Below are 13,139 nucleotides of genomic sequence, written 5' to 3' on the forward strand. Positions count from 1 at the left end.
AAGTAAGACCTAATTATTGTTTGGATTTCTTCAGTGTCTGCGGTTATATCCCCCTTTTCGTTTCTGATTTTGCTGATTTGGATAGTTTCTCTCTGCCTTTTAGTTAGTTTGGCTAAGGGTTTGTCTATCTTGTTGATTTTCTCAAAGAACCAGCTCTTGGTTTCATTGATTCTTTGAATTGTTTTATTTGTTTCTAATTGATTGGTTTCAGCCTTGCATTTGATTATTTTCAGCCATCTACTCCTCTTTGGTGTGTCTGCTTCTTTTTTTCTAGGGCTTTTAAGTGAGCCATTAATTTGCTTGCATGAGATGTTTTGAATTTCTTCTTGAAGGCACTTAGTGCTATGAACTTTCTTCTTAGCACTGCTTTCATTGTGTCCCATAAGTTTGGGTATGTTGTGGCTTCATTTTTATTGAATTCTAGGAAGTCTTTAATTTCTTTCTTTATTTCTTCTCTGACCCAGCTGTCGTTTAGTAGCAAGTTGTTCAGTTTCCATGTGTGTGTAGGCTTTTTGCTATTTTTGTCATTGAGGTCCAGCTTTAGTCCATGATGATCAGATAGGATACAAGGGATTATTTCAATCTTCCTGAAATTGTTGAGTCTTGCTTTGTGACCAACTATATGGTCTATTTTGGAGAAGGTTCCATGAGGTGCTGAGAAGAAGGGAAATTCTTTTGTGTTTGGGTGAAAGGTTCTGTAGATGTCTGTGAGGTCCATTTGATTCATGACCTCTGTCAGAGTTATTGTTTCTTAGTTTAATTTCTGTTTTGTTGACCGGTCCTTTGTTGAGAGTGGGGTGTTGAAGTCTCCCACTATTAATGTGTGGGCATCTATGTGTGGTTACAATTTATTAAAGTTTCTTTTACAAATGTGGGTGCCCTTGCATTTGGGGCATAGATGTTCAGGATTGTGATATCTTTCTGGTGGATTTTTCCCTTGATAAGTATGAAGTGTCCTTCTCTATCTCTTTTAATTAATTTTGGTTGAAAATCTATTTTATTAGATATTAGAATGGCTACTCCTGCTTGCTTCTTGGGTCCATTTGCTTGGAAAACTGTCTTCCAGCCCTTTATTCTCAGGTAATGTCTATCTTTGTGATTTAGGTGTGTTTCTTGTATGTAACAGATTGTTGGGTCTTGTTTATGCATCCATTCTGTTAGTCTGTGTCTTTTTATTGTAAAATTGAGTCCATTGTTGTTGAGAGAGATTAATGACCAGTGGCTGTTAGATCCTTTGATATTGATGCTGGCTATGGTAGTGTGTTTGTGTGTTTGGCTGCTTTTTGTTTTGCTGTAATGAGGTTATTTATTTCCTGTGTTTTCTTGAAAGTAGTTAATTTTCTTGGGTTGTATTTTTCCTTCTAGTATCTTTTGTAACACTGGATTTGAGTGTAGGTATTGTTGAAAATTGTTTTTGTTGTTGAATATCTTGTTTTCTCCGTCTATGAGGACTGAGAGTTTTGCTGGGTACAGTAGCCTAGTCTGACATGGGTGTTCTCTTAGGGACTGCATGATATCTGTCCAGGCTCTTCTGACTTTCATATTTTTGTTGAGATGTGATTCTGATGGGCTTGCCATTATATGTTACCTGGCCTTTTTCCCTTGCAGCTTTTAGTATTTTTTCTTTGTTCTGTATACTTACTGTTTTGATTATTATGTGACGGGAGGATTTTCTTTTCTGGTCTAATTTATTATATGTTCTGTAGGCCTCTTGTATTTTTATAGGCCTCCCCTTTAAGTTGGGGAAATTTTCTTCAATGATTTTGTTGAAAATATTTTCTGGGCCTTGGAGGAGGGAATCTTCTTTGTCCTCTATTCCTATTATTCTTAGGTTTTTCTTTTTATGTTGTCTTGGATTTCTTGGATGGTTTGTGTCAGGAACTTTTTAGATTTATTATTTTCTTTGACTGATACATTGATTTCTTCCATTGTATCTCCCACACCTGAGATTCTTTCTTCCATCTCATGTAGTCTGTTGGTTATGCTTACCTCTGTAGTTCCTGTTTTCTTTCCTAGGTTCTCCCTCTCCATGATTTCCTCCGTTTGTGTTTTCTTTAATTCTTCCAATTCTATCTTCATATCTTGAACCATTTTGTTGATTTCCTTCACCTGTCTGACTGTATTTTCCTGTTTTTCCTTCAATTCCTTCAGCTGTTTGTTTGAACATTCCTCTGTTTCTTTTATTTCTTTCAGTGATTTAATCATTTCCTCTCTGAACGCCACAAACTGTTTGGCTGTATCTTCCTGTATTTCTTTACAGATGACCATAATCTGTTTTATTATATCTTCCCCTAATTCTTGTGCATTTTATTTGCTTCCTCCATTAACCTCTTCATAAGCATAGATGTAAGGTCATCTTCTTGAATTTCACTTATGTTAGGGTTTCCAGGGCTACTTGCCCCTGGATAACTGGGTTCTGGGGATGCCATATTGCTTTGCCTTTTGTTGATTGTGCTTTTTTGCTGGCCTCTACCCATCTCTCTGTCTCAGGTGTTGTCTGTTAATTTCTGGTGCCTGCTGGGTCCTGGGGTGGGGAGAATCCACTTGGCAGGGTTCTGAAGTTCTCCTCTGCTTTCTGGGTATGGTCAACTGAATGGTGGTGCTTCTCAGGAACTGTCACAGTTCACTTCGGGTGTATGGATCTATGTGGTAACTGTGGTGTTCAGGAAGGCTCTCCTCTCATCAGGAGAGGTCCTGGTGATGGCTGCCCTGCTGTTGGGTTTCTTGCTCTGAATTTAGTGAGCAGCAGCTGTTGCTTTTAAGGTATAATTGTTGGGTGCAGCCCTCTTGAAGAACCAGGGATTCCCACAGTTTTGTCAGGTTAGCTCGGGATAACTGTTTGATCCCTGGAGTAGTATCTGAGGGCTGCTGTAATGGCTCTCTGGCTTTTGTAGGTCTGAGGATGCAGCTGTGTGCTCCAGTGCCCTAGCAGTACTCAATAATGGCGGCTGAGCATAGCGCTCCTGCCTGCAGTAGAAGGCTAGAGCCTAGAGTCTATTTGAATCCAGAAAGTCTTTTGGAGCTGGGTGTCCTGAGCGTTGGACCTGATGATCCCCCCACTGTGGGGTTTCCTCCTAACAGGGCCACCCAGTCTTTGCTTTGGGGACAGCCATTCTGTCTGTGATGGCGAGTAGAACCTACAGGCACAGACTTACCTGGCTTAGCCTTTCTGTCTTTCTGGGGATTGGGCACCTGGGTGTCTGCTGAAACTGGGTAATTTTTCCCGAGACCTTTTTGGGGTGGTGGTATCGGCTGAGTGCTCTGAGATCAGACCGTTCCCCTCCTTGTGGGTTTGCACACAACAGTGAAACTCAGTCTCTGATGCCCTGGGGCCCGCAGTTCTATCCAAGGCAGCAAATCAGGCACACAGGCAGGGCTCTGTGCAGGCGCCTGGGTCCCCGGCTCTGGCTCCGGGCTGGCTCCTGGGACGCCCGTGGAACCCAAGTCTTTTCCAGGGGATGTCTGGGTGACCTAAGGTCTGTCCCAATCGTTTCCTGCTCCGTGGGGTTTTCTCTCGACTGGAAAATCCAGTCTGTGATGTTGTGGGCCCACAGTTCAGTCTGGGACCGTGACCAGATCACGCTGCCGTGCGGCTCTGGGCTGTTGACCAAGTGCCTGTGGAACAGGGATGGATCTCTTCCTCGGTTTAGCCGGGTGAATTAAAGCTGATTGAATCCCCCACTGTGGGGTATCCTGCCACCTGGGAAACACAATCACTTGTGTTTTATGGCCGAGAGTTCTGACTGCTGGTCACTGTGCCGATCCTGCTGTGCTGCTGGTCAGAAGGAGAGTCGTCCCTGCGCCACCATCTTGCCGAATCCTCCTCTGTTTCCAGTTTTAAAGAATTTCTACAAACAAAACAAATATTAAAATTATTTTAACATCTCCATGCAAAACTGCTAGTGACTAGACTGTTCTGGCTCATTAGAAGGCAGACTGCTTCTTTGTGGGACTGAGTAAAGGATTGGCCTCTTCAGAGGTAATAAATTATGGATAGATAATGTGATGTCCTAGGTCTTAGGGACAAAGGCTGCATATCTCAAATGAGAATCTAATGCTAAGTGATTGTCAGTGACTTTCCAGGTGGCTAACTCATTTCAGTGGCGTGCCTAACTAAAGGCTGGGTGTTTCGCTCTGATCTGATAGAAGGATGAGTCATGTCATCTGGAGACTCGGGAAAATAATATTTCAATTACTTATTTATTGTTATCGAGGTGATGTCACCACCAATATTCATAAATCTGTAATTGTACAAAAGAGTTCAATTTTCTCATTAATCCTCCCCCTCTTTCCTGTGTCCCAAAGGCCCATCTAGTCACTGCAGTGTGTGGGTCTCTGTCTCCAGATCCACAAGGCCCTCATCATTCTCCTGGGTGCTGAATGGGTGGCTGAGTGTGTCACCATGCTCAATAACTTTAAAATCAGCATAAATTATGTAACTACACCTTTAGAAGTACGCTCTCTATTCAAATGCACACCATATAAAATTCTTTGTTTCAACATGAGAACATAAACACCTGAATTGTACTTTTGCTTAAAAGAAAGGAAAAAAAAAAGATAGAAAATAGCAAGCTTAGAGGGTGCTGCAGAGTCGATTACAGTCAAAGCAAAACCCCAATCAAAGAACTTCTTCATATTTCATGACCATGATTGAGCCTCACAGTTTTGTTGGATGGCCTTCATATTTATTGATTGTTTTATACTTTTGATAGCAAAGGGAAGAAGGGAGAAGAGGGAGGGGGAAATGAAAGTATAAACATAAAATAGGTTTTGATTAGTTATCCAAGGATATCTAGAAGCAAAGGGAGCGTTGACTTAATTTTTACACACATCAGTCCTGTGAATTCTCTTAGTGTTCTATGAAATCCATTTCATTATCTCATTTTTATAGGATTTTATTAGTGAAACCAAATCTCTTTATCTTTAAAAATGAAAAATAATTTTAAGAGCAATCATTACAGAATTTCAAAATAAGCCATGACAGGAGAAAAAAAAAAAAAAAAAAAAGACAAACATTCTCTATAGCACATTCCTTTTTATAGAACTTGAGGTCTTGTGTCTTATTGGCTGTGTTCAGAGTCAACTGGCAACCTGATTTCTAATCCTAGTTCATACTTTATCAAATGCGGAGCTAATGAGACGCAGTGATGCTGCAAGTCTGCCTTAAGTGGATGCTCTGTGGACTTCGGTAATAGAGGAGGCTCATGTGGAACCTGCCCATGCAATAAATAGGCCAGAGAGGGTTTAATAAATCCCAGTCTCATGTCATCTTTGAGAATTACATGTATTTCCCTTAAAATGGGTTTTAATCATATTGTTCGTGATGGAATACATTTTAATGTGAACAGTTCCTATAATGCATCATGGTGTCTGATGAATTCTTATGTACATCTCTTTCAAGCTGGGGAAATCGGAAAAAGGAGAAAGGGTCTCTTAGATTAGAGAAACAGTCCATAGTTTTGCCATTAGGAAGAGAGGGAATTCCTTTCTAATCCTTAGCCTGGGAGGTCACATTCCTTTTTAAATTGAGAAACAAAAGCCTGTTTAACTGGGATTATGTAAAACTTCCTCCTTCCCACACATCTGGGAGACTGTTCTCCCTAACTCTACAAAGCCCATCATTTTCCTCAGAAGGAGTTCAGAGGAAGAAGTCCAGTTATGAGGCCATAGATTCAAATGTCACAGCAAACGGCACCTTTTATTTTCCTCTCTGAGCCTCCATAAAATCGGGCTACTCATCACCAAATTTGACCCCAGTTCTTGGAAACTTATGAACTGTTCTACAAAAGAATAAAATTTCAGACATCCAGAGGTTTGGATTTTGAGAAAGGAGGCTAGGAAGAAAGAATATGTAACACTTAGGAATGGTTTTGAAATCCTAAGTTAATCAGAAATTATTCTTCCAAGTTTCTGTGATGACTTGCATCCATAGAGTTTTAAAATTCACACTGTCCTTTGGAAATGGATCATGATTCTCTTCTGAGAAACTCCAAGCTCTCTCTGTACTGTTCCATGTGGTCTCCCTCAGAACTGTTCCCTCGTCATGAGCTGATGGGTTTTTTCCCCTTTGTGATACTAGGCTTCACAGTGTGCAGTTGTGCAATGTTTAATATTCATGATAGGGAAGAAATGCTAGAAAGGTCATGTGGTACGTTCGCTATCAGGAATTTTACATCGACAGGCTGCATGGGTTGGCTGGGAACAATTATGGGAGCAAACCCGCTGCCATTAAACCATGGGAAACTGGAGGAGACGGCGTTGAGGGAAGTTATACAAAAGACCAACGATGATAGTCTGAGCTCAGGAACCAGACTCAGGATAACAGAAATGCATCCCAGGAATACAGTTTTGGACCTCTTCTCCTTGTCCCCCTGCCCCTTATGATTTATATGCTCTTATGGTTTCAACCAGATCCTAAGCTGTCGTTTCTGGCAGTCTGGCTTTTCGTCTCTGGTTATCATTGCAAGAAGCATCAGTACCCACGTGTGGTCATTCTCTCGCCTTGTGCTGCCCAGTGCGGTAGGCACATGAGACTGAAATAGCGCTAGTACCAGTTAATATAGAAATTACAACTTGAGGGCTACTACGCCATTAATAATTTTTTATGTTAATTACATGCAAAACATATGATTTGAATATATTAGCTTAAATCAAACTTCTCGAGAGTTAATTCATTGGCTTCTTTATTTGGGGCTTTTTGACTGTTTGTCTTCTGGTGTTGCCATTCGGAGAATAGAGTCTAGAACCTTGCATTTGCCAGGCAAATGCCCCAGCAATAGATTTACCAATCTACCCTCCCTGCCCTGTTTTTTTAGTTTGTAGTGTGGCTATTAGGAAGTTGAAAAGTTGAAAACTGCACTCATTAATCTACATCCGAGGGTAGAGAGGTGTAGGTGTGGAGTAAAAGGACAACCTGCGTGAGCAGGTCTGCTCCTTCCATCATGGCGATTCCGGAGATCCTCTCAGGCCTGGCAGCAGAGCCTTTCCCGTCTGAACCTTCTCTTTTTCTGGCCTGCAAGCTGGAAGTTGTTTATACCATGTTTGAGTTACATTAGTAGCCCTAGATTTGGAGGCTGTCAGTCCATCATCTACACAGCGATTTTCCCTGAAATTTGGATTTGTTTCGTGGCTCTGCCTTTGTAAACAAGATAGTGGGAGTCAGAACACAGTTCGGTAAATTACTAGTTATGTCACCTTGGACAGTAATAGCTCTAAATTTCAGTTTTAGCATCTCTAAATAAGAATAAAAAATAGATGACAATAGTTTTATGTGGTTGAGGGTTTGTTTGTAGACTCTCTGCCATAGTACCTGTCAGTCACTCCGTCAGAGGTATGTGAAACACTACTTCCTAAGCCTGCAATTTGCAATCTATGTGTACCAGTATGATTACAGTCAGACTGACCTACTGAGCTAACTGTTCAGCTTGTAGATAGTTATTTCTACATATTTCATTCCTTACAAACCTTGACCTTTCTTGCTTGCATGTTTCATTTCTAGCACTCCCTTAGGACCAGCTGAGGGGCCTTCTTCAGAAACTCTCTCTTATTCTACCAGTTTTGAAGCAGTCCCACCACAGTCGGTATAGATTCCTAATTTAAGGACAGAGTAGCTATGGAATATGTTGCAATCCTTTGGTTCAGATTGCAACTCTCCAGCCTCATAGTTATAGAACCTTGAATGAATGTCTTTTCTTCTCGGAAGGTCATTATTCTTATTAGTGAAAATGAAGAGTGTAACCTCTGTCCTCTGAGAGGAGAGTTTGAAAACTTTCAATGCACTTAGGACATCCGGCCACATAAAACATGCCAGAACTATCTACCGTCTCATGGATAACCTCTGTTGGAACTATTTGTTTATTCCTCTGCCTTTCCATCGGGAATGCAAACTGCTGAAATAAATAGCATCATATCAGTCAGCCATTACACTGCTAAAGCTTAGTACAGTGCCTGTCAGTCCTTCCTGTGGTGGTAACAGAGGAATGCATTAATAAATGGTGAAAGAATAAACACCACTCGCAGCTAAGAGAAGGGCTAGATTGACCACCTAGAGGGATAGGCATTCGGGGTAAATTAAAATAAATTATGTTGATAAACGCAGTCAGATTGTGAGAAAATCAAGCAAAGGGCATTTAAAAGCATTGGCATCAATCCCATCAATCCTTGGGGAAGCCTTTTTTCCTCCAAAGTGATAGCTGACACTAAATAGGGTAGCATTCTTCAATATTTTTTTAAGTTCTGGAAATATGATACACAGTGCTGGACAGGAAGGTCTAGAAGAGTTGTTGAGACGCTTGGGAAGAAGAGCTTACCTGTTGATGCTTCCTCTTCCCTTGTGTTTATTTTGTTCGCCCCCATGGAGTGGACTTGATCCTCCAAACTCACTTCACACTTCTCTAGTCACTGACTCTCTAACTCAAGGCTGTTAGGTGTCTACATCTGTACTGCCTTTAAACAATACACCAATATGCAGATTCTGACAGTATCTGCTCAATCAAAAGCATAGAGGAGGAGGCCTAGAAGGCTTGCTTTAGTCAGATACTGTTTTCCTCACATGTAATTCATTGGGGACTCCTAGTGAATGCGTGGAGCTAAAATGGTTACTACAGAGCTTCACATAGCCAACCTAAGATTTATAGGGATAACGATATCTTTAGTGAGGTGTCTGTAGAGCAATAGGTCTCAACCTGTGGGTCACAACCCTTTTGGAGGTTGAGTGATACTTTCACAGGGGTTGCCTAAGGCCATTAGAAATATCAGATGTTTACAATTCACAACAGTGGCAAAACCACAGTTGTGAAGTAGCAATAGAAGTAGCAACAAAAATAATATCATGGTTGGGAGTCACCACGACGTGATAAACTGTATTAAAAGGTCACATCGTGAGGAAGATGGAGAACTACTTAGAGGCTCGATCTAGATACCATACGTTTTGAATATTCTCTTACTTTTTCTCTGCCAAGCTATTTGATAGTGACAACTTTTTAAATAACCCTCATCTACCACTAATATAAGAAGCTGATTAATTCCATAGCAATGAAAAAAAAATCCCAATATGATTCTTAAAAATTTGCCTTCTTTGTATGGATGTTTTGTCTGGATATATGTCTGTGCACCATGTCTGTTCCGGGTGATCATGGAGCTGAAAGGACAGCACCGGATCCCCTGGGACTGGGGTTAGAGATGACTGTGAGCTACTTTGTGGGTGTCCTCTCTCCAGCCCTCCCCCAATATAATTTTTATGCTATTTCTTTATACTTCTTTTATAGTCCATTTTTAAAACTAAGAAAACAATACAGAGAAATTCATCTAACATACTCTGTATCAGGGAGAAGGGAATCAAATATACCAGCTTTGTAGAAGCCAAAAAGTATAGAAATTCATGAGAAATTAATGGTGGTAATAATTTTATTAATAGTAATAAGGTAATAACTCATGCATAGTATGTGCCAGGCAGTATTATGAGATTTTTATTTAGGACCTCAAACCTTAAGAATAATTCTTCTTATAAAGTTGTAGTACATTCAATTATTTATTCGACCAGTATTTATGAATACTACATATAGTAAATAAACATGCCAAAAATGAATACAAATTTGGTTCTTTGCCCTTCCAAAGCTGTTGTGTTTCTTCTAATGTCAAGGACATTTTATTAGACTCTTGTATCACAGTAATCAAGAAACGATTCCAACTTCCTGCTAAGATTTATGATACAATGAAGTACACCATAAATCCTTATTAGAATTTTTTTCTTTGAAAATAATTTAAAGATAGTTGGCATTGCTGATCTACCGTGGGCCCAGCTGAAAAGGCTAGTACAGCAGCCATTTGCTTTAAATGGTCAAATGAGTAAGAAGTACTTAGATTCATTTGCCAAGTTTAGACTTACTGAGCTTCTGCCTCTTGCCCTGCGGGGCTGTGTGATCTGTCTTCCTGTCTGGATGGAGCTGCTGCCTCCTCCCTGAAAGCATAAACAATAGAGAGATAACATGGTGATCCGCCAAGCAAAGGGCACTGTGCCCTTTCTACACCTGGAAAGTGAAGGTCTTTGAAAATATTGTTTCTGCATCAATAAAGCTCTCATGTGGTTTGAGGACCAGACCAGGGAAATATAGATCTTTCTTTCTACATGTTAGATGTATAATGATTGTAGGTGGAAATGTTACAATGAGGAGCATTATAAATGTTACTGAACATACCCAAAGTCAAATCCTGAGTAGGCATACCTTCAATTTCTACTAGAGAGCTATGAAAAAAAAATATATTTTGACCCTGTCTTACATTTTTATTAACCACTTTAATTTACATTTATAAAATAGAGGACTAAATTCTTTTTTTGTAGTTGTTCCTGTTTCTTTTTTTATAATTTATTCATTTTATATCCAGATTGTAGTCCCCTTCCTCATCTCCTCCTGGTCCCACCCTTCTTCTGTCCTCCTTCCATTCCCCTCCCCTATTTATCAGAAATGGGGAGCCCTTTTTCCCTATCATCTGTCCCTAGCCTATCAAGTCTTATCAGGATTGCCTGCATTCTCTTCCTCTGGCCTGGCAAGGCAGACCCGCCAGGGGAAAGTGATCAAAGAGTGGGCAACAGAGTCCATGTCAGAGACAGCCCTGCTCCCCTTACTAGGGAACCCATATGGAGACTGTGCTGCCTATTGGCTACATCTGAGCAGAGGTGTCTAGGTCCTCTCCATGCCTGATCCTTGATTGGTGCATCAGTCTCTGCAGGAGTTAACATAAGTCAGTATCCAAAATTTGCTTGCATTTGAACCTGTGTATATTCCTTAGTTACAAGGAGATTGAACTTGATGCCATTATTTTTAGCATAGTGGAATATAAACTTGTAAGTTTGCCTGTGAATAGGTACTTAAAACATTCACACTGACTAAGATGCAAACTATTATGAGCACCCTTTCATTTTAGAGATAGAGATCTTTAGTTTATTATATAAATGGATGTTCCATTTTTTTATTTTTAACCCTTGAAGCTGTTCTTGTATTGGTCCCATTGGGCTTGTATATCTTCTAACTATTGATAATAGCGCATTCCTTGAGGAAGGCCTGCTTTGGGACTACTTCTGCACTGTCAGTGTCTAGATACTTGTCTCATTTAATTGTCGGAGTGGCTATTTGAAATTTGGGTCAGGATGTTATCCTCATTTTATTCATGAGAAAATTGAAACTTTGGGAGGTTGAGGGAATTTCCCACCATTTCACGTTACTGTCAGGACTTCCTGGCTTTGTGCCTTCTGAGCCTTGTCAGGCTCCCGTGTACCATGTCGGTGCAGTGACAATTGGAGCCCAGTAACTTGTACTGCTTAGTCCCCAGACTGAGAATGCATTCTGTATTCTGCAGGGTTGAATGCAGCAACTGTGAGATTGGAGAGCAATGTGGAACAATCATGCATGGCAATGCTGTCACCTTCTGTGAGCCGTATGGTCCTCGAGAGCTGGTAAGTATGTGCGCCGAATACACTGTTTTATTACGGTACTTACTTTGCGTCTTGTCGACAAAAGCTGCTTTTGTTCCCTAGGAGCGCAGATGGAAGTTTGAAGTATTATTTGTATTATTAACAATATCTCAAAGTTGGGAGACATAGTTTTATGCTCATTTTCAAATGAGGCGTTCAGTGACAAAACTGGCAGCATCAGTGTGTCTTACTAAATGTTATTCCTCACTATGATTAAATGGCGTGAAATACATGATTATGTATATCATATGTACAAAATGTGTATCATACAAAGTGTGACTTTCTGAGTTCTTATACAAAGCCTTGCTCTGATCATCAGTATTATTTTCTCCTTACAAGTCAAGAGTTTCTCAGGGCGTTACTTTATTTTTTAATTTTTTCTTCATTATTATTATTATTATTATTATTATTATTATTATTATTATTATTATTTATTCAATTTCATCCCAACTGTAATACCCTCCCTCATCTCTTCATTACTTTAAAACTTTGGTTCCTAACAATAGATGAACCTGTTTTTTTTTGATGGATTTTCTTTTAAAGAATGTATCGATAACTGAGTTTTTGTTTCTTTGTTTTTTAATATGATTCATGCCAAATGACTCCAGGTAATTCCTGTCTTTTAATTTAGGGCGTTAGCCATTGCTTGAGAAGGTAAGTTCTGGAATTAATAACTGCAGTGAGCATTCTAAATGAAAAACAATACAACCACTCACCATCAGCATATGGCTAATAAGCCTTTTGTTTTGGCTTGGTCCTTTTTTCTGACATGAAGACTGCATTCATTTCATGTCCCTGAAAAGGCTATCAAAGCGTTGTTACATCAGGTCCTGGCTAGGATCCTCTGACTCTGTCATGTTCCTTGTACCGCCTGGTGCCAGGCTGTTTGCCTCCCAACAGCTCTATTCTCTCCTTCTTCCACAGCTTCTGCCCTTTTCTCGGCAGGTTGTCTTCTCATCTCCAGGTCACACATTGTGTTCCAAAGTCACTAACTTTAAAAGTTGTCAGAAGATTAGCTTCCATAGTAAAGAGGGAGAAAAGCACCATATAAGGAACTAAAGGGTGATTTATTTATCAAAATGTAGAAGCCAATTAACTCTGCAACATGTTCTTACTTTATTCTGCTTGAATTCCCCTTTTGTGGTAATAGATATACTTAACCTAGGCACTTCAGGACATTTGTGGAGTTTCCAATTGCAAGTAGATCATGAACAGAATTAATTAGATGCAAATTAAAATAATAGGTGCTTATAATTCAAGTCTCACAAGGTGTTATAATACCTGCAGACAAATATGACTCTGGTGGCGAAATTCTTTCTGAAAAACAAAATAAATTTGCTAGTATGCTTTAAATAATATACCTTGAATGAATTAATTATCTATAAGCCTTAATATAAAATTAGTTTTATTGTAGTTAATTGAGCTGAGAATTACTGCATATTTTAGGAGGTGCTCCATTCAGTAATATTTCTAAAAATATTGGCAGGGGAAATAAAATTATTTTATAATATAATGCCGTAATTTGTATTTCTACAAATCCACATATTAAGCAAAAACTGAAATATCCAGCTTTCTTGATCAACATGAATTTAATTCTGATTGTTTCTGTAGCCCAGTATGTTTATTACTAGATTTGATACCCCAGTTGGTTGGCTTTGACTTGTATATC

The 13,139-nt window shown here is 39.7% G+C and overlaps 1 protein-coding gene across 1 annotated transcript in view; it reads left to right on the top strand.

Annotated features, from left to right (window-relative positions):
* The window catches only part of Reln (reelin), a 423,857-nt gene that overhangs the window by 205,341 nt on the left and 205,377 nt on the right, over positions 1-13,139 (top strand). The window contains exon 7 of the mRNA XM_055612891.1: positions 11,356-11,452. Within this exon, the coding sequence (XP_055468866.1) occupies positions 11,356-11,452 (97 nt within the window). The remainder of the gene's footprint in view (positions 1-11,355; positions 11,453-13,139) is intronic.

This window comes from Psammomys obesus, unplaced genomic scaffold (genome assembly GCF_907164565.1).
Source record: "Psammomys obesus unplaced genomic scaffold, mPsaObe1.curated_primary_1811, whole genome shotgun sequence".
Lineage (NCBI taxonomy): Eukaryota > Metazoa > Chordata > Mammalia > Rodentia > Muridae > Psammomys > Psammomys obesus.